Consider the following 22,360-nt stretch of genomic DNA (forward strand, 5'->3'; position numbering starts at 1 on the left):
TAGACCAATTCCCTTTCCTTCTTTCAACATGTTGTTGAATATTTTATGTTACTCTCCTGAATGAAGTTCAGGTTACCTACCTACCCACAGGAGAGAAGGATTCTTACAGAGACTCCACCCACTTTACACTTTACATGGCCACTCCCCCTTTCTCAACTCCATATAAATGCACCTGTAGGTCAGTCTCAAGGTAGACTGAGCATTCTCCAGGATCCATTCTCCAGGATCCCTCTCTCCCTCTTTCTCTCACTGAAGAAAACAGAATCCAGGTACATGTTTTCATTTCATTGGTTCTATTTAGTCATATCTTACTGTGCACACTAATCAAATATAAAAAATATGAAAGATAAATACGTTTGTGTGAATAACTAATTAGATTTCATTTTCAAAACTTTAAATGTATAATTACTAAAATATTTTGAACTAATTTATAATATTTCAATGATCCATCTTACAGGTAATTTTTTTTGCCAATCTAGATATTTCATATGCCATTATTGCTTTGTTTCTGTACATTTCTCTACTCATCAAAACAAAGGAATGTTTTACTTTTTCTAATGTTTTGTCATGGTGATGGTGGGAGTAATTATGTGACAGAGATGACAGAGAGAGGTTCACCAGCCCACTAATCTCTACTGAACAGCCGAGTGGCTGTGTAGAATGTTTGTTTGACACTAAACAATACTAGGCTACTGCTTTCAATTTCTAGGTACGGCTCTGTTTTAGACAGAGCCTCCACATTTTAGTCATTTAGCAGACGCTCTTATCCAGAGCGACTTACAGTTAGTGAATACATATTTTTTATACTGGCCCCCCGTGGGAATCGAACCCACAACCCTGGCGTTGCAAACGCCATGCTCTATCAACTGAGCTACATCCCTGCCGGCCATTCCCTCCCCTACCCTGGACGACGCTGGGCCAATTGTGCGCCGCCCATGAGTCTCCCGGTCGCGGCCGGCTGCGACAGAGCCTGGATTCGAACCAAGATCTCTAGTGGCACAGTTAGCACTGCGATGCAGTCATAACTCTGCCCTCGTGTTAGTTCTTGTTTTTGTGATTTCTCTTATTGGTTATTGACAAAGACCTACAAATACAGGAATATATTATCAACAATAACAATCAAAATAGTAATGTAAGATATGAGGGTTTTCTTCACAGTTCTTGGGAAGCTCTTCTGATAAGACTCCTGAACAGCTAATCATGGCTACCCGGACTATTTGCACTGCCCCCCCACCCCATCCTTTTTACGCTGCTGCTACTCTGTTAATTATTTATGCATAGTCACTTTAACTCTACCCACATGTACATATTACTTCAACTATCTCAACTAGCCGGTGCCCCCGCACATTGACCGGTACCCCCCCCTGTATATATAGCCTCCCTACTGTTATTTTATTTTACTTCTGCTCTTTTTTTCTCAACACTTTTTTTTGTTGTTGTTTTATTTTTACTTTTTTGTTAAAATAAATGCACTGTTGGTTAAGGGCTGTAAGTAAGCATTTCACTGTAATGTCTGCACCTGTTGTATTCGGCGCATGTGACCAATACAATTTGATTTGATTTGATTTGATAGAGGATGGGTCATTTACATGTTGATGATTGTACACTGAACTGGGATAAAGTAATGCTTGAGTGGAGCTCAGACAGTCTAGTAGATATAAAAGGCAGTCAACCATCAATGTTTATCAGTCTGTGGTTGACTTTTAGTTTGAATAGACAGCAATGTTGGGCTCATTCAAAACTGGCCCATAGGCTGTGTGTTCTTTTGGCTCCTGTATGGGTGCAAAATAACCGTTTTGGACCCTAGCCAAAGGTTTGTGTGCCTAAAATAATTATTTGAATGTTGTATGAAGAAATAATTGACTCAAAGCTATCACAAGTGACCTTGACTAATTTTGTCCTCAAATACAGTAATGATGATTTCCGTACCCATCAGATCAGACATGTTTCTGGAGGCCACATCTGTCATGTTTTCAAGTCTAGCCTACATCTCAGACTGAATGATATAGTGAAAGACCAAATCCTCCTCAGTTTAATACCAAGTTCGTGTTTGTATAATGTTATTAGCCTATACTGTATGCGTTTCAACCAAGTCTTCTTCCTCTTTGTCATCTCTCACACAGAGCCGTCATGTCTTCCAGTTTCTCTTTGCGGAGCTTCTCTGTGGGCCGCCAGCCCTCCTTCTCCAGTTTATCTCTGAGAGACAGTGGCCGTGCCCGCTCCAGAGCCGCTGTGTCCTTTGCCGCGGCCAGCCCCCTGACCCGCTCTGCATCCATCAGCCACGACCTGAACAGCCAGCCCGTCTACTTGAACCTCAATGGGCAGATGGGTAACCATACCAATGAGAAGGAGGCCATGCAAGGCCTCAACAACCGCCTGGCCACTTACCTGGACAAGGTAGGCGGAAGGTAGCCTAGAGGTTAGAAAAGCTGGTCAGCAACCAAAGGGTTGTTGGTTCAAATCCCTGATCCGCTGGAAATCTGGTGGGAAGTGAGCTGGCAACCAGATAGTTACAGTATCAGTATCCTAGATGCCATTTCCTGCCGTTGTTCCCTTGAGCAAGGCACTTGCAGGTACTAAAAGATTATGGACAATAAACGTCTTCTTCTTCTAAGGTGCGCTCACTGGAGAAGTCCAATGCAGATCTGGAGCTGAGGATCAAGCAGATAATGATTGAGCGCATCCCTAAAAGTCACGACTTCGAAACCATGATGGCCCAGGCCCACCAGGTGGAACAGGAGGTGGGTTCCCAATGTCCCTACGTTGCCATGAGCCCTCTTTCTCACCCCATGTAACTCCCCATGCCCTTATCTCACTTCTTGCAGCATGTACAACGAGGACACACTGTGTCATGATATGGATATACACATTGTAAACATAGTATGTATAGTCACATAGTACACACTTGTGGCCATATACGTATGTGTTCTTCACACTCTCTTAAATAGGAGTTTAACATTAGCAAAAATTGACCCTTTTAGTTAACCTGCACTAGACTGACACACTAGACTGTTGGTTAAAGATTAGTCAAAATAAGGCCATGTAAAATTGAATGGTTACACGTGAATGAGAATGGAATGTGTTACCCAATTTCTCAAGGATGTACACCTACTCATTCAAGGGTTTTTCTTTATTTTGACTATTTTCTACATTGTAGAATAATAGTGAATACATCAAAGCTATGAAATAACACATATGGAATCATGTAGTAACCAAAAAAGTGTTAAACAAATCAAAATATATTTTATATTTGAGGTTCTTCAAAGTAGCCACCCTTTGCCTTGTTGACAGCTTTGCACACCCTTGGCATTCTCTCAACCAGCTTCACCTAGAATGCTTTTCCAACGGTCTTGAAGGAGTTCCCACATATGCTGAGCACTTGTTGGCTGCTTTTCCTTCACTCTGCGGTCCAACTCATCCCAAACCATCTCAATTGGGTTGAGGTCGGGTGATTGTAGAGGCTAGGTCATCTGATGCAGCACTCCATCACTCTCCTTCTTGGTCAAATAGCCCTTACACAGCCTGGAGGTGTGATTTGGGTCATTGTCCTGTTAAAAAACGAATTGTAGTCCCACTAAGCGTAAACCAGATGGGATGGTGTATCGCTGCAGAATGCTTCACGGTGGACTTATCAGACCAAAGGACAGATTTCCACCAGTCTAATGTCCATTGCTCGTGTTTCTTGGCCCAAGCAAGTCTCTTCTTCTTATTGGTGTCCATTAGTAGTGGTTTCTTTGCAGCAATTCGACCATGAAGGCCTGATTCACGCAGTCTCCTCTGAACAGTTGATGTTGAGATGTGTCTGTTACTTGAACTCTGTGAAGCATTTATCTGGGCTGCAATTTCTGAGGTTGGTAACTCTAATGAACTTATCCTCTGCAGCAGAGGTAACTCTGGTTCTTCCTTTCCTGTGGCGGTCCTCATGAGAGCCAGTTTCATCATAGCGCTTGATGGTTTTTGCGACTGCACTTGAAGAAACTTTCAAAGTTCTCAATGTTCTGAATTGACTGACCTTCATGTCTTAAAGTAATGATGGACTGTCGTTTCTCTTTGCTTATTTGAGCTATAAGGCAAGTACGGGAAACAATAGAACACAATGAAAAATCTGGGAAACCAGGCCTGCTATTCGTAGCTGACTTTGAAAAGGCTTTTGATAAAGTACGACTGGAGTTTATATAAACTCAGCAAAAAAAGAAACGTCCTCTCACTGTCAACTGCGTTTATTTTCAGCAAACTTAACATGTGATAACATTTTGAATGAACATAACAAGATTCAACAACTGAGACATAAACTGAACAAGTTCCACAGACATGTGACTAACAGAAATTGAATAATGTGTCCCTGAACAAAGGGGGGGTCAAAATCAAAAGTAACAGTCAGTATCTGGTGTGGCCACCAACTGCATTAGATACTGCAGGGCATCTCCTCCTCATGGACTGCACCAGATTTGCCAGTTCTTGCTGTGAGATGTTACCCCACTCTTCCACCAAGGCACCTGCAAGTACCAGACATTTCTGGGGGGAATGGCCCTAGCCCTCACCCTCCGATCCAACAGGTCCTAGACGTGCTCACTGGGATTGAGATCCGGGCTCTTCGCTGGCCGTGGCAGAACACTGACATTTCTGTCTTGCAGGAAATCACGCACAGAACGAGCAGTATGGCTGGTAGGCATTGTCATGCTGGAGGGTCATGTCAGGATGAGCCTGCAGGAAGGGTACCACATGAGGGAGGAGGATGTCTTCCCTGTAACACACAGCGTTGAGATTGCCTGCAATGACAACAAGCTCAGTCCGATGATGCTGTGACACACCGCCCCAGACCATGACGGACCCTCCACCACCAAATCAATCCCGCTCCAGAGTACAGGCTTCGGTGTAATGTTCATTCCTTCGACGATAAACGAGAATCTGACCATCACCCCTGGTGAGACAAAACCACGACTCGTCAGTGAAGAGCACTTTTTGCCAGTCCTGTCTGGTCCAGCGATGGTGGGTTTGTGCCCATATGCGACGCTGTTGCCGGTGATGTCTGGTGAGGACCTGCCTTACAACAGGCCTACAAGCCCTCAGTCCAGCCTCTCTCAGCCTATTGCGGACAGTCTGAGCACTGATGGAGGGATTGTGCGTTCCTGGTGTAACTCGGGCAGTTGTTGTTGTCATCCTGTACCTGTTCCGCAGGTGTGATGTTCGGATGTACTGATCCTGTGCAGGTGTTGTTACACATGGTCTGCCACTGCAAGGATGATCAGCTGTCTGTCCTGTCTCCCTGTGGCGCTGTCTTAGGCGTCTCACAGTACGGACATTGCAATTTATTGCCCTGGCCACATCTGCAGTCCTCATGCCTCCTTGCAGCATGCCTAAGGCACGTTCACGCAGATGAGCAGGGACCTTGGGCATCTTTCTTTTGGTGTTTTTCAGAGTCAGTAGAAAGGCCTCTTTAGTGTCCGAAGTTTTCATAACTGTGACCGTAATTGCCTACCATCTTTATACTGTTAGTGTCTTAACGACCGTTCCACAGGTGCATGTTCATTAATTGTTTATGGTTCATTGAACAAGCATGGGGAACAGTGATTAAACCCTTTACAATGAAGATCTGTGAAGTTACATGGATTTTTACGAATTATCTTTGAAAGACAGGATCCTGAAAAAGGTATGTTTCTTTTTTTGCTGAGTTTAGAATTATGTAGATATGTAAAAGTGAATGCTGCTTTTCTTAGGTGAGGAGGAAGACACTGGAGAACGCTCGCCTCATGCTGGAGATTGACAATGCTAAACTTGCAACTGATGACTTCAGGATCAAGTGAGTTTCGGGACTGGTTCCATGCACCTCTCTGTTTGTCATGTCTTTGCATCTTTGCTTCTGTTGTTCAGTACATCTGTAGCTCTGTTCAATTTCAGGTGAAGGCTGCAAAGGGTAAAGCGCTTGAAGCAGGTTTGCAGGTGTATGTTTAGGCAAAGGCCTGTGTGTACTGTTGTGTATTTTGTAGTCTACAGGACATGTTCATTGGCACCACGCAAACATCACTTAGTAGACAAATATTTGGGAATTTCTAAGTGTGACTGTATGTGTGTCAGTGTGTGCTTGTGCATATGCGTATGCAAGTGTCGATTAGTCCTGTGACTACATTCCCTTCCTCCCTCTTTCCCGCCCTCCTTCACCCCACCCCTTCTTTCAGGTTTACATTTAATTTTTCTATGTGTAATGAATACTTTGAAGTCTTAGTCACCCAAGCTCTCACATTCTCTCACTTTAAAATCTCTCACTTCTCAAACTCTCAATCTCTCACAATGTCTCACTTCTCAATCTCTCCCAAACTCTTCCCTCCCTCCCAGGTGGGAGACAGAGATGTGCATGTCCCAGTCTGTGGAGAGGGACTGCTTGGCCCTGAAGAAGGCCAAGGTGGACCATGAGCAGATCATCGTGTCCCTGAGAGGAGACCTGGACAGCCTGAAGGAAGAGCTCTACTTCCTCAAGAAGAACCATGAGGAGGTGAGAGGAGATAGCTCTGTAGATCTTTATTCATCCAAAAGCATATAAATAAAAAAGTAACACAAGAAAGAGGACAACTCCCCTAACGATGATGATATCCCAGCAGACAAAACTAGTTGAAGTTATGTCATCATTATGTAATTTTAACTAGTTTTGTCCACTGAGATAGTGGGGCCAGGTGTTCATCCTTAGCTTTGTGACCTGGCCTATCACTCGAACCCAGAGTTTTCCCTGGTCTCCTGGTATGAGGAGGTATTACTGACTGGAGAGAGACAAGGGTGTCCTCTGTCACCATTCCTCTTCTAGCTGGCCATTAGCTGGATAATCACAAAGACTACAGAATATAATAATTGGTCTGCGAGGGGAAGCAATGAAGGAGGAGAATAGAGTGGTCCTCTGTTCCTTTCTGCACTGGTGGTGGTATCACTCTGCATCCCCTGGGAAGCTGGGATGCACTAGAAAGCTTGGAACCTGCTCGGAGTCTGAAACTCAACACCGGAGGTCCCTTTGTGTTAAGTAACTTGAAGCCTGAGAGTAACTCAGGTCTTAGATTTTTTACTCAAGTCTCCATAGAGGCCCCTCTGATAACATCTTTGCTTCACTGGTTGCTCTGCTCTGAATAGGCACACTACAGACCTGTGTGAAGACATAAGTTACCTTGTACTACTTGTCTGTGGCGAGGGGTAGAATGATGTGTGTGTGTGTGTGTGTGTGTGTGTGTGTGTGTGTGTGTGTGTGTGTGTGTGTGTGTGTGCGCGCGCATGTAAGTGTTTGTGCATGTAAGTGTGCGTAGGCTCAACCCTTCCTGTTTTCCTATGGTGTGTGTGCTTTAAGTCGATGACTGGCACCAGAAGTGCTGGGTGTGTTTGGAAAGCAGGGTGTGGTGCCAATGCAGTGGTACCATATGTTCTATCTATTAGGCTGTATGTGACACAAAGAGAAAGGGCATAGTGAGAGGGAACAGTGATCAAGGCACACACTAGGAGTAACATGAGCTCAACTCCATCAAGTATTTATGGAGAGGATGTTAATAAAGAGGAGGGTCTCACCTTCTCTCTTGTGGGGTGTAGAATTCACTGGAGAACACACACTTCAGAGGACTAATACACGAACAGAGAATATTCATAAAAGCATGCAAACAATAACATAGAGAAAAACATGGTGGAAATTATGTTAGAAACTGAACACAAAGACAATCACGTAAGAGTTTCCATTTCCTGTCTTGCTTGCTCTTTGGGGGTCTACGCCAGGTTACTGTGAAGTACTTTGTGACAACTGATGTAATTGATTGATTAATTGATTGATTGATTGTCTCTCTGAAGGAGGTGAAGTCTATGAAGGGCCATATTGCTGCTCAGACTGTTAACGTGGAGGTGGACTCAGGCCGTGGTGGACCTGAACTGGGCACAGTTATGTCAGAGCTCAGGACTCAGTACGAGGGTATCGTCAAGAAGAACAAGGACCAAGCTGAGCAGTGGTACCTCAAGAAGGTCAGTGGGGGACTGGCTGGCTGGGTGCATCACCATGCCAGAAACTAGCCACTAGTGTTTAGTCTCTCAGGGCTGATTATTTGTAACTTGAGATGTGTGCGTGTGACTAGAATTTTCATGCAAATCTCCCATTGACGTTGCATGTGTATCTCAAGTTACGATTCAGGCGTATCATAGATATTATATCCAGGTGAACCCAGGTATTTGAACGCAGGTCTGGTATCTAGTAACATGGCCTACAGCGTTCAGGAACGTGTGTGTGTGTGTTACTGATCTCAGTAACACGGAGGTGTGGTGCGTTCAGGAACGTGTGTGTGGTGTGTTACAGCTGGAGACCGTGCAGAACGAGGTGAAGGAGTCTAACGAGGCTCTGAGAGGAGCTCAGAGTGAGCTGGTAGACAGACGACGCTTCCTACAGACCCTGGAGGTAGAGCTGGAGAGTCTGCACAAACAGGTAGGAACTAGGAACCTTTCACCTGGGGATTGTGTTGTATTGGGGAACTTAGAATACGGTGTCACCTTAAGATAAAGCTGGAAAGTCTGCACAAACAGGTAGGAACTTTTCATCTGGGGGGTTGTGTTTCACTGGGGAACATAAATATACAGTGCCTTGCAAAAGTATTCATCCCCTTTGGTGTTTTTCCTATTTTGTTGCATTACAACCTGTAATTTAAATTGATTTTTATTTGGATTTCATGTAATGGACATACACAAAATAGTCCAAATTGGTGAGTGAAATGAAAAAGATTACTTGTTAAAAAAAACTATAAAAAATAAATAACGGAAAAGTGGTGCGTGCATATGTATTCACACCCTTTGCTATGAAGCCCCTAAATAAGATCTGGTACAACCAATTACCTTCAGAAGTCACATAATTAGTTAAATAAAGTCCACCTGTGTGCAATCTAAGTGTCACATGATCTGTCACATGATCTCAGTATATATAGTGGTGAGAGCAAGTATTTGATACACTGCCGATTTTGCAGGTTTTCCTACTTACAAAGCATATAGAGGTCTGTAATTTTTATCATAGGTACACTTCAACTGTGAGAGACGGAATCTAAAACAAAAATCCAGAAAATCACATTGTATGATTTTTAAGTAATTAATTTGCATTTTATTGCATGACATAAGTATTTGATACATCAGAAAAGCAGAACTTAATATTTGGTACAGAAACCTTTGTTTGCAATTACAGAGATCATACATTTCCTGTAGGTCTTGACCAGGTTTGCACACACTGCAGCAGGGATTTTGGCCCACTCCTCCATACAGACCTTCTCCAGATCCTTCAGGTTTCGGGGCTGTCGCTGGGCAATACGGACTTTCAGCTCCCTCCAAAGATTTTCTATTGGGTTCAGGTCTGGAGACTGGCTAGGCCACTCCAGGACTTTGAGATGCTTCTTACGGAGCCACTCCTTAGGTGCCCTGGCTGTGTGTTTCGGGTCGTTGTCATGCTGGAAGACCCAGCCACGACCCATCTTCAATGCTCTTTTTTATTTTTTTATTTCACCTTTATTTAACCAGGTAAACCAGTTGAGAACAGGTTCTCATTTACAACTGTGACCTGGCAGGTCACTTTAAGCTCTTACTGAGGGAAGGAGGTTGTTGGCCAAGATCTCGCGATACATGGCCCCATCCATCCTCCCGTCAATACGGTGCAGTCGTCCTGTCCCCTTTGCAGAAAAGCATCCCCAAAGAATGATGTTTCCACCTCCATGCTTCACAGTTGGGATGGTGTTCTTGGGGTTGTACTCATCCTTCTTCTTCCTCCAAACATGGCGAGTGGAGTTTAGACCAAAAAAAGCTATATTTTTGTCTCATCAGACCACATGACCTTCTCCCATTCCTCCTCTGGATCATCCGGATGGTCATTGGCAAACTTCAGACGGGCCTGAACATGCGCTGGCTTGAGCAGGGGGACCTTGCGTGCGCTGCAGGATTTTAATCCATGACGGCATAATGTGTTACTAATGGTTTTCTTTGAGACTGTGGTCTCAGCTCTCTTCAGGTCATTGATCAGGTCCTGCCGTGTAGTTCTGGGCTGATCCCTCACCTTCCTCATGATCATTGATGCCCCACGAGGTGAGATCTTGCATGGAGCCCCAGACTGAGGGTGATTGACCGTCATCTTGAACTTCTTCCATTTTCTAATAATTGCGCCAACAGTTGTTGCCTTCTCACCAAGCTGCTTGCCTATTGTCCTGCAGCCCATCCCAGCCTTGTGCAGGTCTACAATTTTATCCCTGATGTCCTTACACAGCTCTCTGGTCTTGGACATTGTGGAGAGGTTGAAGTATGTTTGATTGAGTGTGTGGACAGGTGTCTTTTATACAGGTAACGAGTTCAAACAGGTGCAGTTAATACAGGTAATGAGTGGAGAACAGGAGGGCTTCTTAAAGAAAAACTAACAGGTCTGCGAGAGCTGGAATTCTTACTGGTTGGTAGGTGATCAAATACTTATGTCATGCAATAAAATGCAAATTAATTACTTAAAAATCATACAATGTGATTTTCTGGATTTTTGTTTTAGATTCCGTCTCTCACAGTTGAAGTGTACCTATGATAAAAAATTACAGACCTCTACATGCTTTGTAAGTAGGAAAACCTGCAAAATCAGCAGTGTATCAAATACTTGTTCTCCCCACTGTATATACACCTGTTCTGAAAGGCCCCAGAGTCTGCAACACCACTAAGCAAGGGGCACCACCAAGCAAGCGGCACCATGAAGACCAAGGAGCTCTCCAAACAGGTCAGGGACAAAGTTGTGGAGAAGTACAGATCAGGGTTGGGTTATAAAAAAATATCAGAAACTTTGAACATCCCACAGAGCACCATTACATCCATTATTAAAAAATGGAAAGAATATGGCACCACAACAAACCTGCCAAGAGAGGGCCGCCCACCAAAACATTAATCAGAGAGGCAACAAAGAGACCAAAGATAACCCTGAAGGCGCTGCAAAGCTCCACAGCGGAGATTGGATTATCTGTCCATAGGGCCACTTTAAGCCGTACACTCCACAGAGCTGGGCTTTATGGAAGAGTGGCCAGAAAAAAAACATGACTTAAAGAAAAAAATAAGCAAACACGTTTGGTGTTCGCCAAAAGGCATGTGGGAGACTCCCCAAACATATGGAAGAAGGTACTCTGGTCAGATGAGATGAAAATTGAGCTTTTTGGCCATCAAGGAAAACGCTATGTCTGGAGCAAACCCAACACCTCTCATCCCCCCGAGAACACCATCCCCACAGTGAAGCATTGTGGTGGCAGCATCATGCTGTGGGGATGTTTTTCATCGGCAGGGACTGGGAAACTGGTCAGAATTGAAGGAATTATGGATGGCGCTAAATACAGGGAAATTCTTGAGGGAAACCTGTTTCAGTCTTCCAGAGATTTGAGACTGGGACGGAGGTTCACCTTCCAGCAGGACATAGACCCTAAGCATACTGCCAAAGCAACAATCTAGTGGTTTAAGGGGAAACATTTAAATGTCTTGGAATGGCCTAGTCAACGCCCAGACCTCAATCCAATTGAGAATATGTGGTATGACTTAAAGATTGCTGTACACCAGCGGAACCCATCCAACTTAAAGGAGCTGGAGCAGTTTTGCCTTGAAGAATGGGAAAAAATCCCAGTGGCTAGATGTGCCAAGCTTATAGAGACATACCCCAAGAGACTTTCAGCTGTAATTGCTGCAAAAGGTGGCTCTACAAAGTATTGACTTTGGGGGGGTGGGGGGGGGGGTGAATAGTTATGCATGCCCAAATGTTTTTGTTTCACAAAAAAGAATATTTTGCATCTTCAAAGTGGTAGGCATGTTGTGCAAATCAAATGATACAAACTTCCCAAAAATCAATTTTAATTCCAGGTTGTAAGGCAACAAAATAGGAAAAATGCCAAGGGGGGTGAATACTTTCGCAAGCCACTGTACCATGCCACTCCAATCTACAGTCGAGAGCCTGTATGAGCACGTGACACACAGCAAGAAGTAACCTTTCCTCTGGGGGTTATCTTTTACTGGGGAACTGTAAAAATACAATGGCACTCAAATATACAGTATCACTAAGATCTCACCCTTTGTTCCCACCTATGTTAACCTTAACGTTGACAGCAAATATCACTCACCTCCCCTGACCTTGGGTCAGAGAAGGATTAGTGTTACGTAACGATCCCTGAAATGCTGTAGCTCTCTAACAGTCATATTCAGAGGTCAACAAAGACCTTAGTTGAACAATGTGCATGTGGATGTTAACAACATCTCCCCCTCAGGTGGCAGCTCTGCAGGGTAACCTGAGTGAGACAGGTGAGAAGTACAGACTGGAGATGGAGCGCCTGCAGGCCACGCTGTCCCAGCTGGAGGAGGACCTGTCTCAGCTGCGTCTGGACATGCAGGTACTTACTGGTAGCCCAGCGGCTAAGGAGGTGGACCTGTATATAGATTTATGTTGTTTACTGTAACAAAAGGACCAATAAAGTTGTATCGTATTGTGTTGTTTTGCAGCGCAACAAGACAGACTACGAACAGCTGCTCCGCATCAAGCAGAACCTGGAGATGGAGATTGCCACCTACAGAAGACTACTGGAGGGAGAGGAGACGTGAGTCACCATGATAATATATGCCATTTAGCAGACGTGTTTATCCAAAGTGACTTGCAGTTATGGGTGGGTAAATTTTTTACATATGGGTGGTCCTGGGAATCGAACCCACTATCCTGGCATTGCTAGAGACCCATGCCCTACCAACTGCGCTACGGAACATGATTATGCTACAGTAAGAAGTAATTAAGGGATGCTTAGTGAGTACTGTATATCCAGGCTAGTTCTCCTCTCAAAGGACTACATTATCTGCTTTGTTGTGTTGAGTCTAACAAAGAATTGCTCTTTCCTGGTAAACCAGCCAATTGATGACCATACATGGTAACATCTTCAGGCTCTGCTGTAGCCGGCTGCAACCGGGAGACAAATGGGGCGGCGCAAAATTGGCCAAGCGTCGTCCAGGGTAGGGGAGGGAATGGCCGGCAGGGAGGTAGCTCAGTTGGTAGAGCATGGCGTTTGCAACGCCAGGGTTGTGGGTTCGATTCCCACGGGGGGCCAGTATGAAAAAAAAATGAATAATGTATGTACTAACTGTAAGTCGCTCTGGATAAGAGCGTCTGCTAAATAATGTAAATGTAAATGTAAAATCTTCTGCCTGTGACAATTTCCATGTTTCAGCCCAAGTAATTGTGCACGTTTTAACTCTAACCTTCTTCTTCCGTTATTCATGCAGGATTAAAGAAGTTCCCCCACCAAAAAGTGAGTATCATCAGTATATTAACTTCACTTTGCTTTACTCTCACTTCTTTAATTAACACAGGCTAACCTAAGCAAACATCAAAGCTTGGCATTACTCACTCAGCACACAGCAACACATTGATTGGTTGATTGCGGCTGTGACCGTTCACCTGGATGGCGAGGCCTTCTTTATCAGTGTGACATCAGGGAATTCCATCCATGGCGTGTGATAAGAATCCCCATTCATTCATGAACACGTCATTTAATTCTCACACAGAGAGACCTCAATTCACCTCAACCTCTCAAATGGACTGCATGGACCCACCCTGGTCACCCACTCTTTTGTTTATCTTTCTTTCTTATTTTCCCTCCTCCCTTTGCCCTTCTCCATCTCTCTATATGTACAGTGCCTTGAAAAAGTATTCATCCCCCTTGGCGTTTTTCCTATTTTGTTGCATTACAACCTGTAATTTAAATAGATTTTTATTTGGATTTCATGTAATGGACATACACAAAATAGTCCAAATTGGTGAAGTGGAATTTAAAAAATAACGGAAAAGAGGTGCGTGCATATGTATTCACACCCTTTGCTATGAAGCCCCTAACTAAGATCTGATGCAACCAATTACATTCAGAAGTCACATAATTAGTTAAATAAAGTCCACCTGTGTACAATCTAAGTGTCACATGATCTCAGTATATATACACCTGTTCTGATAGGCCCCAGAGTCTGCAACACCACTAAGCAAGGGGCACCACCAAGCAAGCGGCACCATGAAGACCAAAGAGCTCTCCAAACAGGTCAGGGACAAAGTTGTGGAGTAGTACAGATCAGGGTTGGGTTACAAAAAAATATCTGAAACTTTGAACATCCCACGGAGCACCATTACATCCATTATTAAAAAATTGAAAGAATATGGCACCACAACAAAAGACTTTCAGCTGTAATTGCTGCAAAAGGTGGCTCTACAAAGTATTTTCTTTGGGGGGTTGGGGGTGAATAGTTATGCACGCTCAAGTTTTCAGTTTTTTTTGTCTTATTTCTTGTTTGTTTCACAATAAAAAATATTTTGCATCTTCAAAGTGGTAGGCATGTTGTGTAAATCAAGTGATACAAACCCCCAAAAAATCTATTTTAATTCCAGGTTGTAAGGCAACAAAATAGGTAAAATGCCAAGGGGGGTGAATACTTTCGCAAGCCACTGTATATGACTTGTGTTTTATATGGGCATATATGGTAGAAACATATACAATATGCCGATATATACTTATATAGGTATCCACACATGCTGTATATAAGTACATGTAAGTACATATATGTTACATATACATTACCAGTCAAAAGTTTGGACACACCTACTCATTCAAGGGTATTTCTTTATTTTTACTATTTTCTACAATGTAGAATAATAGTGAATACATCAAAACTATGAAATAACAAATATTGAATCATGTAGCAACCAAAAAAGTGTTAAACTAAATATATTTGAGATTCTTCAAAGTAGCCACCCTTTGCCTTGATGACAGCTTTGCACACCCTTGGCATTCTCTCAACCAGCTTCATGAGGAATGCTTTTCCAACAGTCTTGAAGGAGTTCCCACATATGCTGAGCACTTGTTGGATGCTTTTCCTTCACTCTGCGGTCCAACTCATCCCAAATCATCTCAATTGGGTTGAGGTCGGGTGATTGTAGAGGCCAGGTCATCTGATGCAGCACTCCATCACTCTCTCATTGGTCAAATAGCCCTTACACAGCCTGGAGGTGTGTTTGGGGTCATTGTCCTGTTGAAAAACAAATGATAGTCCCACTAAGCGCAAACCAGATAGGATGGCGTATCGCTGCGGAATGCTGTGATAGCCATGCAGGTTAAGTGTGCCTTGAATTCTAAATAAATCACAGACAGTGTCACCAGCAAAGCACCCCCACACCATCACTCCTCCTCCTCCATGCTTCACGGTGGGAACCACACATGTGGAGATCATTCATTCACCTACTTTGCGTCTCACAAAGACACGGCGGTTGGAACCAAATATCTCAAATTTGAACTAATCAGACCAAAGGACAGATTTCCACCGGTCTAATGTCCATTGGTCGTGTTTCTTGGCCCAAGCAAGTCTCTTCTTATTATTGGTGTCCTTTAGTAGTGGTTTCTTTGCAGCAATTCGACCATGACTGATTCACGCAGTCTCCTCTGAACAGTTGATGTTGAGATATGTCTGTTACTTGAACTCTGTGAAGCATTTATTTGGGCTGCAATTTCTGAGGCTGGTAACACTTTCAAAGTTTTTGACATTTTCTGGATTGACTGACCTTCATGTCTTAAAGTAATGAAGGACTGTCGTTTCTCTTTTTTTATTTGAGTTGTTCTTGCCATAATATGGACTTGGTCTTTTACCAAATAGGGCTGTCTTCTGTATACCCCCCCCACCTTGTCACAACACAACTGATTGGCTCAAACGCATTAAGAAGGAAAGAAATTCTACAAATTAACTTCTAACAAGGCACACCTGTTAATTTAAATGCATTGCAGTTGACTACCTCATTACATTTACATTTACCTCATGAAGCTGGTTGAGAGAATGCCAAGAGTGTGCAAAGCTGTCATCAAGACAAAGGGTGGCTACTTTGAAGAATCTCAAATATAACATATATTTTGATTTGTTTAACACTTTTTTGGGCTCTACATGATTCCATATGTGTTATTTCATAGTTTTGATGTCTTCACTATTATTCTACATTGTAGAAAATAGTAAAAATAAAGAAAAACCCTGGAATGAGTAGGTGTGTCCAAACCTTTGACTGGTACTGTATGTTGAAAGGATTGGCCGTTTTCATATATGTGACATATTTCTGCCTTATATACACATATGTGCATATATGTATAATGCCTATATGCTCACATACAGTATGTGTGACACATGTCGTATTAAAATATTTATTACGTATATGTCCCATATGTCAATATGTGTTAACATATATGTTACGGGAGCATTATTGAAGTGACACTTGTATTCATGGTAATAAAACATTAGAACAAACGCCACAAAACACAAAACTTAATTTAAGCCTATTCATGTCATCACTTCTCAATTCAGCTGTTTTACTGTTTTTATATTTTCCTACTTGTCCCTTTGTTGCACCCGGTAAGGGCTTCGTGACAGCATCTGTGGGGGGAAAGCAACAAATATAAGATAAACAGCCCATAGAACAGTTAGGGGTTCACCTTTATGTGAAAAGCTTATTAGATTTAGTTTAATAGGAAATCCTTGACCATTAATGCCCTATTTGAAATTATTGATTTGCAAATTCAATTAAGGGATAGTTAACCTTTTTACACCTTATAGTCAGTGAGATTAATCCTTATCCTGAAAGTAGTCCATGGGCCAGGAGAAACTGTAATCCATGATTCAGAGTTGTTTAAATATATCACGTTTCAGGAGAAGACCCAGATGCAGACAGTGTTGAAGTAACAAAAGTTTCTAACAAAAACAGGGGGCAGGCAAACGACAGGTCAAGGGCAGGCAGAGGTCAGTAATCCAGATCAGAACATTAAGTAGCCTCTTTTCACAGGCGATGTATCTCCGACACAACATCTGTTATCCTTACATGTGCATTCTGAGTTGGAGACCCCCCAAAAATGACTCAATGTGATTGGATCTTCTTCGAACTTGGAGACGAAATTCTATTGAGCCTGAGAAAGCTTCCACCTCACCCCCAAGGCCGAGCCCCTCCTAGCCATAATCGCAACAAAACGGAGCTGCTCTTCCTCCCGGGGAAGGCCTGCCCATTCCAAGACCTCGCCATCATGGTTGACCACTCCGCCCTCCAGACGTTATTTGGGACAGTAACGTTCGAGCCTGGGTGACTTTTGATCTGCAAAACATCAGTATTTCACTCAGATGCTGTAAAAAACTATAAAGTACTATAACTAAGTAAAGTAACATAATACATCCTCTGTATTTAAAATAGTCATACTAGCTAATATATTGACTTGTATTTAAAAAATATACCTTAGCATTAATCTTAACCTCAGATGATATAAAAGTTAACAATCATGTACTATGTTTAAAGAAAAGGAAAACACTTACACTATATATACAAAAGTATCTGGACACCACTTCAAATGAGTGGATTCGGCTATTTCAGCCACACCCGTTGCTGACAGGTGTATAAAATCGAGCACATATCCATGCAATCTCCATAGACACACATTGGCGGTAGAATGGCCTTACAGTAGAGCTCAGTGACATTCAACATGGCACCGAACAAGTCAGTTAGTCAAATTTCTGCCCTGCTAGAGCTGCCGCGGTCAACTGTTATTGTGAAGTGGAAACGTCTAGGAGCAACAACAGCTCAGCTGCGAAGTGTTCGGCCACACAAGCCCACAGAACGGGATCACCAAGTGCTAAAGCTTCATGAAATGGGTTTCCATGGCCAAGCAGCCACACACAAGCCTAAGATCACCATGCATAATGCCCAGCGTTGGCTGCAGTGATGTAAAGCTCGCCGCCATTGGACTCTGAAACAGTGGAAACACGTTCCCTGAAGTGATGAATCACGCTTCACGATCTGGCAGTCCGACGGACGAATCTAGGTTTGGCGGATGCCAGGTAAATGCTACCTGCCCCAATGCATAGTGCCAACTGTAAAGTTCGGTAGAGGAGGAATGGTCTGGGGCTGTTTTTCATGGTTCGGGCTAGGCCCCTTAGTTCCAGTGAAGGGAAATCTTAACGCTACAGCATACGATGACATTCTAGACAATTTCGTGCTTCCAACTTTGTGGCAACAGTTTGGGAAGGCCCTCGTGCACAAAGCGAGGTCCATACAGAAATATTTTTTGGGAGATCGTTGTGGAAGAACTTGACTGGCCTGCACAGAGCCCTGACCTCAACCCCATCAAACATCTTTGGGATGAATTGGAACGCCGACTGCGAGCCAGGCCTAACTGCCCAACATCAGTGCCCGACCTCACTAATGCTCTTGTGGCTGAATGGAAGCAAGTCCCCACAGCAATGTTCCAACATCTAGTGGAAAGCATTCCCAGAAGAGTGGAGGCTGTTATAGCAGCAAAGGGGGGACCAACTCCATATTAATGCCCATGATTTTGGAATGAGATGTTCGACGAGCAGGTGTCCACATACTTTTGGTATTGTAGTGCATAAGGCCATATATTACTTTTCCGTATGGGACTACTAAACTAACCCAAGATCAGCATCTAGGGGCAACTTTATCCTACACTGAGCTGTTACACAAGGAAACATCCCTAGGCTAGCGTGTGTAAAGACTGTTGGTGGTAGATGTAAAGAGCAAAGGTTAGGTACTCCAGGCCATTGGCTCGCTGACAAAGCGAACTGCTATTTACACTACAGGTTCAAAGTAGGTTCAGCGGCATTCCCTTATGTCAGAATAAAATGTACAACTTCGATTCTGTGCTGCTTCCACCACCCTGGCATCAAATCAAGGGCCGTGGCTACACACTAATGACAGTTTGTTTCATAAACCTGCAAACAAAGCAAACGCCCAAAACATATCTGTCCCTAGCAACTACAGTAGGTACAAATATACTGTAAGCCGTAATGTTGTAACTACGTCTTCATGTAAGCCTGTAACTCACTCAATCCCTTCGGTAACACTTTATTTGAAGGACTATGGACTCCATAACTCATTCATAAGCAGTAGGTAAGTCATCAACAGCAAGTTAGCAAGTTCATAGGCTGTGTTACAAACCAGAGCCTGTGTTACAGTATTAGTGTGACCCTGTGACATTCAGTAACCCATCTTCTTCTTCTTCCTCATCCACTACCTCTCGTTGCATTGCAGAAGAGTCAGAGGTGTGGACCAGGAAGATAGTGAAGGTGGTGACACAGACCATGATCAACGGCAAGGTGGTGGATGAGTCCAGCGAGGTGGAGCAGATAGACGAAGAAGTGAAGAAGAAGTGAGGTGGACATAATCATCTTCATCCTCCTCATCACTCCAAACACCTGACAAGCCTCCATCAGACACAAGGACCAGCCAACCCGCTGGCCATAAAGTGCTCACACTAACATGGATGTCTGTTTTATTCCCATCAGAGTCTTAGTCTTCCCTGTTTCTCTCTGGAGCATCCTGCATTACCTCATTCACATGTCTGGAGATAATGAGATATACTGTAAGTGAATGGGATGTCTACTACAGCATCCATTTTAAGAAGTCCCTCAGTTGTCAGATGAAACTCCCTCAGTTGTGTCCTGTCCTCTATCATGGTGGTTGTTTAATAGAAGGTTTTGCTTTGTGTATGAAACTATTTATTTATAGATTTAGGGAACAAGTAGTCCATACAGTAGATCTCTTTCACTTCAATTGCATTTCTTCTGTTTTGTTTTCCGTCTGTTTGTATTCTATAAACTTCTGTAAGGACTGAAATAAAGGTTAGTCATTTAGTCAAAGTTGGTATCATTTTCTCTTTTTTGTTTTACCTCAAATACAGCTCACACAATCAATAAATATCTACCACACTGCAAGAGTAAAACAATAAAACACATCAAAACATACTCAAAACACATTCTATGCAAAACTATGAAGCTGCCCTGTCGACTACACAGCATGAGTATAATGGCATGTCAGTGCAGATAATTACGCCTGTTCATATGCGTGTATGATGACTGCTATGTAGGTAGGCATGTAGTCTACAACAATGCTAGGTTAGCTAGGTTATCTTTGTGTCTGACAGCTCTGATGAATGCTCCAGTCCTATTCATCAAGCATCGCAGTTAGCTAATCATACATTGTATGATGAAAGGTTGCATTGGAAAAACCATTCAGTGTTTCATCAGGTGTTTCCTCAGGTACATAGGGTGTGAGATATGAGACATAGGTCAGGTGCCATCTAAATAAGATGTTTTACAAAAGGACTGACTGACAGACAGGCAGACAGATAGACAGATGGCTTTTACTAAGTTCACAACCTCCACCAACTGAAAGTCAACTGAGTCAAAAAACTGTGTAAAGCTGAAATACATTGTACAAAATGTAAAACATCATGGTCTCCGGCTTCCCTTGCTGTTGCTACGCATACATAATGATATAACCGTTACCTGCAAAACCCATTATGCTGTCACCTTGGCATCAGTTACTGATGGTTAGTTAATCAGTGAAAAGCAAACAGTAGAAATGTGTGTAAATATGTGGTGGGAGAAGGCAATTGTATTCAAGTATGTGCTATGTAAGTATGTGTATTTGTATAAGTATTTGCAGTAAGTTTGTTTGCGTCTGGGTATGTGGGTTGGGTCTGTGTGTCCCTCCCTGCATGTGTCTGTACATATGCTTGTATGGTCATGTATGTGTTTCTTCAAAGGCATACATCAAGTCGGGGGAGGGTTCCCAGTCAGACATTAAGCCCTTCTTGGGAGGTGATTGTCTCTATGGACACTAATCACTGTCACAATGAACAATTACTGGAAATATGAGTGTGTCTCCTGGGTCTCTTTCCTGCACTGTACCATTCTCAACCACCCACATCCCCACAGGCTGAGGAGACCAGGTTGTGTATGTGTGTGGGGGAGGGGACTTTCCCTCCGACACACCCTCTAAGCTCCCTCAAGACACACATCAGAAGAGTGGGCTGACGGATGAGGGTGGATGCCACACTATGGGCCCAGCCCAAAGTCTCTCCTTCTGTCCTTAGTAACGGACACTTTCAGAGATCTGTCAAACCCTTTTATTGTCATAGCTTGAGCTGAGGTAAACTGGGAGGCAGAGACTAGTGTGTCAGCTAGACATACTGCAGTACAGTATAGATTCCGTCCCACTCTCATCCATAAGTCTATAATTCCATCTCACACAGACAGACGGACAGGTGTGTTCCGGAAGGCATTATAAACATGTACACGCTACCTGGCTGTGTCACACACACCTGTCCTGGATAGACGCCTGATGCATCACGACAAAAGCCGCTGGGACCTTATTGACAAAACAGATGAAGCCCTGTGTAATGACTGTGTAATAATGTTTGGTAATGCCTGTAATTATCATTATAGTGGGGTTGAACAACACAAGTTAAGTTGCTCTGTCTGTCCGTCTGTCCCTCCGTCCGTCCGTCCGTCCGTCCGCCTGTCCGTCCGTCCGTCCGTCCGTCTGCCACAGTGGCATTTCACCATGGGTCAGGAGGTCTCAGTGGTTTGAGGCTATTGTTGTTTTATCAGTCGCTCCAGCCGACAAATTATAGTTATGAGAAATATCATTAAGATTCTTAATCTACAAGTCCCATGTCCCATGTGAAAGGGAAATAATTACTATAGCTAGGGCTGTTACGGTGACCGTATTACTGCCACACCGGCGGTCACGAGTCATGACGGCAGTCAAATTCCACGTGACCGTTTAGTCATGGTAAGTCAAGATTAAATCAAGAATAGTCTGATGGATGACAATATTAGCCTATCACATGTGAATGATATATTATCACTTGTGAATGATGCCCAGCTTGTGTGCATTAAGGTAAGAACCAGCACACAACTTTTTCAGATCATTGTTGCACATCTCATGTAGACTAGCCCATAGGCCTATATGTTTTGATAAGGTTTGTATCACAGCTAAAGTGGCCAAATAACTTCTTAAAATTAAGCACATTAATCAGCTTTACAATGGATAGTAGGCTATAAGCAAAATGCAATCAATTAGCGGGAAAACACCATTCTCAAAAGTGCATGTAATGCTTTTTATTATACAAACGCATTTGTACGATGAAAATGATCTTCCCCAAACTTGAAACTCACGCGCTATGTATGTATGCCAAACTCACACGCTACGTATGTATGCCTAACTGGCATACATACAGTACCAGTCAAAAGTTTGGACAAACCTACTCATTCAAGAGTTTTTCTTTATTTTGACTATTTTCTACATTGTAGAATAATAGTGAAGACATCAAAACAACACATATGGAATCATGTAGAAACCAAAATAGTGTTAAACAAATCAAAATATATTTTATATTTGAGTTTCTTCAAATAGCCACCCTTTGCCTTGATGACAGCTTTGCACACTCTTGGCATTCTCTCAACCAGCTTCACCTGGAATGCTTTTCCAACAGTCTTGAAGGAGTTCCCACATATGCTGAGCACT

The 22,360-nt window shown here is 43.2% G+C and overlaps 1 protein-coding gene across 2 annotated transcripts; it reads left to right on the forward strand.

The window, feature by feature from the left end:
• Positions 1 to 201: 201 nt before the first annotated feature.
• si:ch211-243g18.2 (uncharacterized protein LOC559906 homolog) lies at positions 202 to 19,686 on the forward strand. 2 transcript variants are annotated; one of them, XM_041898995.2, is made up of 11 exons: positions 202 to 269; positions 2,124 to 2,397; positions 2,616 to 2,741; positions 5,718 to 5,800; positions 6,334 to 6,490; positions 7,813 to 7,980; positions 8,309 to 8,434; positions 12,252 to 12,374; positions 12,484 to 12,578; positions 13,252 to 13,277; positions 19,079 to 19,686. In XM_041898995.2, the coding sequence occupies exons 2-11, from the start codon at positions 2,131 to 2,133 to the stop codon at positions 19,198 to 19,200; spliced, it is 1,293 nt and encodes a 430-aa protein (XP_041754929.1). In that variant the 5' UTR covers positions 202 to 269; positions 2,124 to 2,130; the 3' UTR covers positions 19,201 to 19,686. The 2 variants fall into 2 exon arrangements, with proteins under 2 accessions (XP_041754929.1, XP_041754928.1); XM_041898994.2 differs by lacking the exon at positions 202 to 269 and having other exon boundaries at positions 1,499 to 2,397; positions 8,285 to 8,434.
• Positions 19,687 to 22,360: the final 2,674 nt, after the last annotated feature.

Source organism: Coregonus clupeaformis, chromosome 15 (genome assembly GCF_020615455.1).
Source record: "Coregonus clupeaformis isolate EN_2021a chromosome 15, ASM2061545v1, whole genome shotgun sequence".
NCBI lineage: Eukaryota > Metazoa > Chordata > Actinopteri > Salmoniformes > Salmonidae > Coregonus > Coregonus clupeaformis.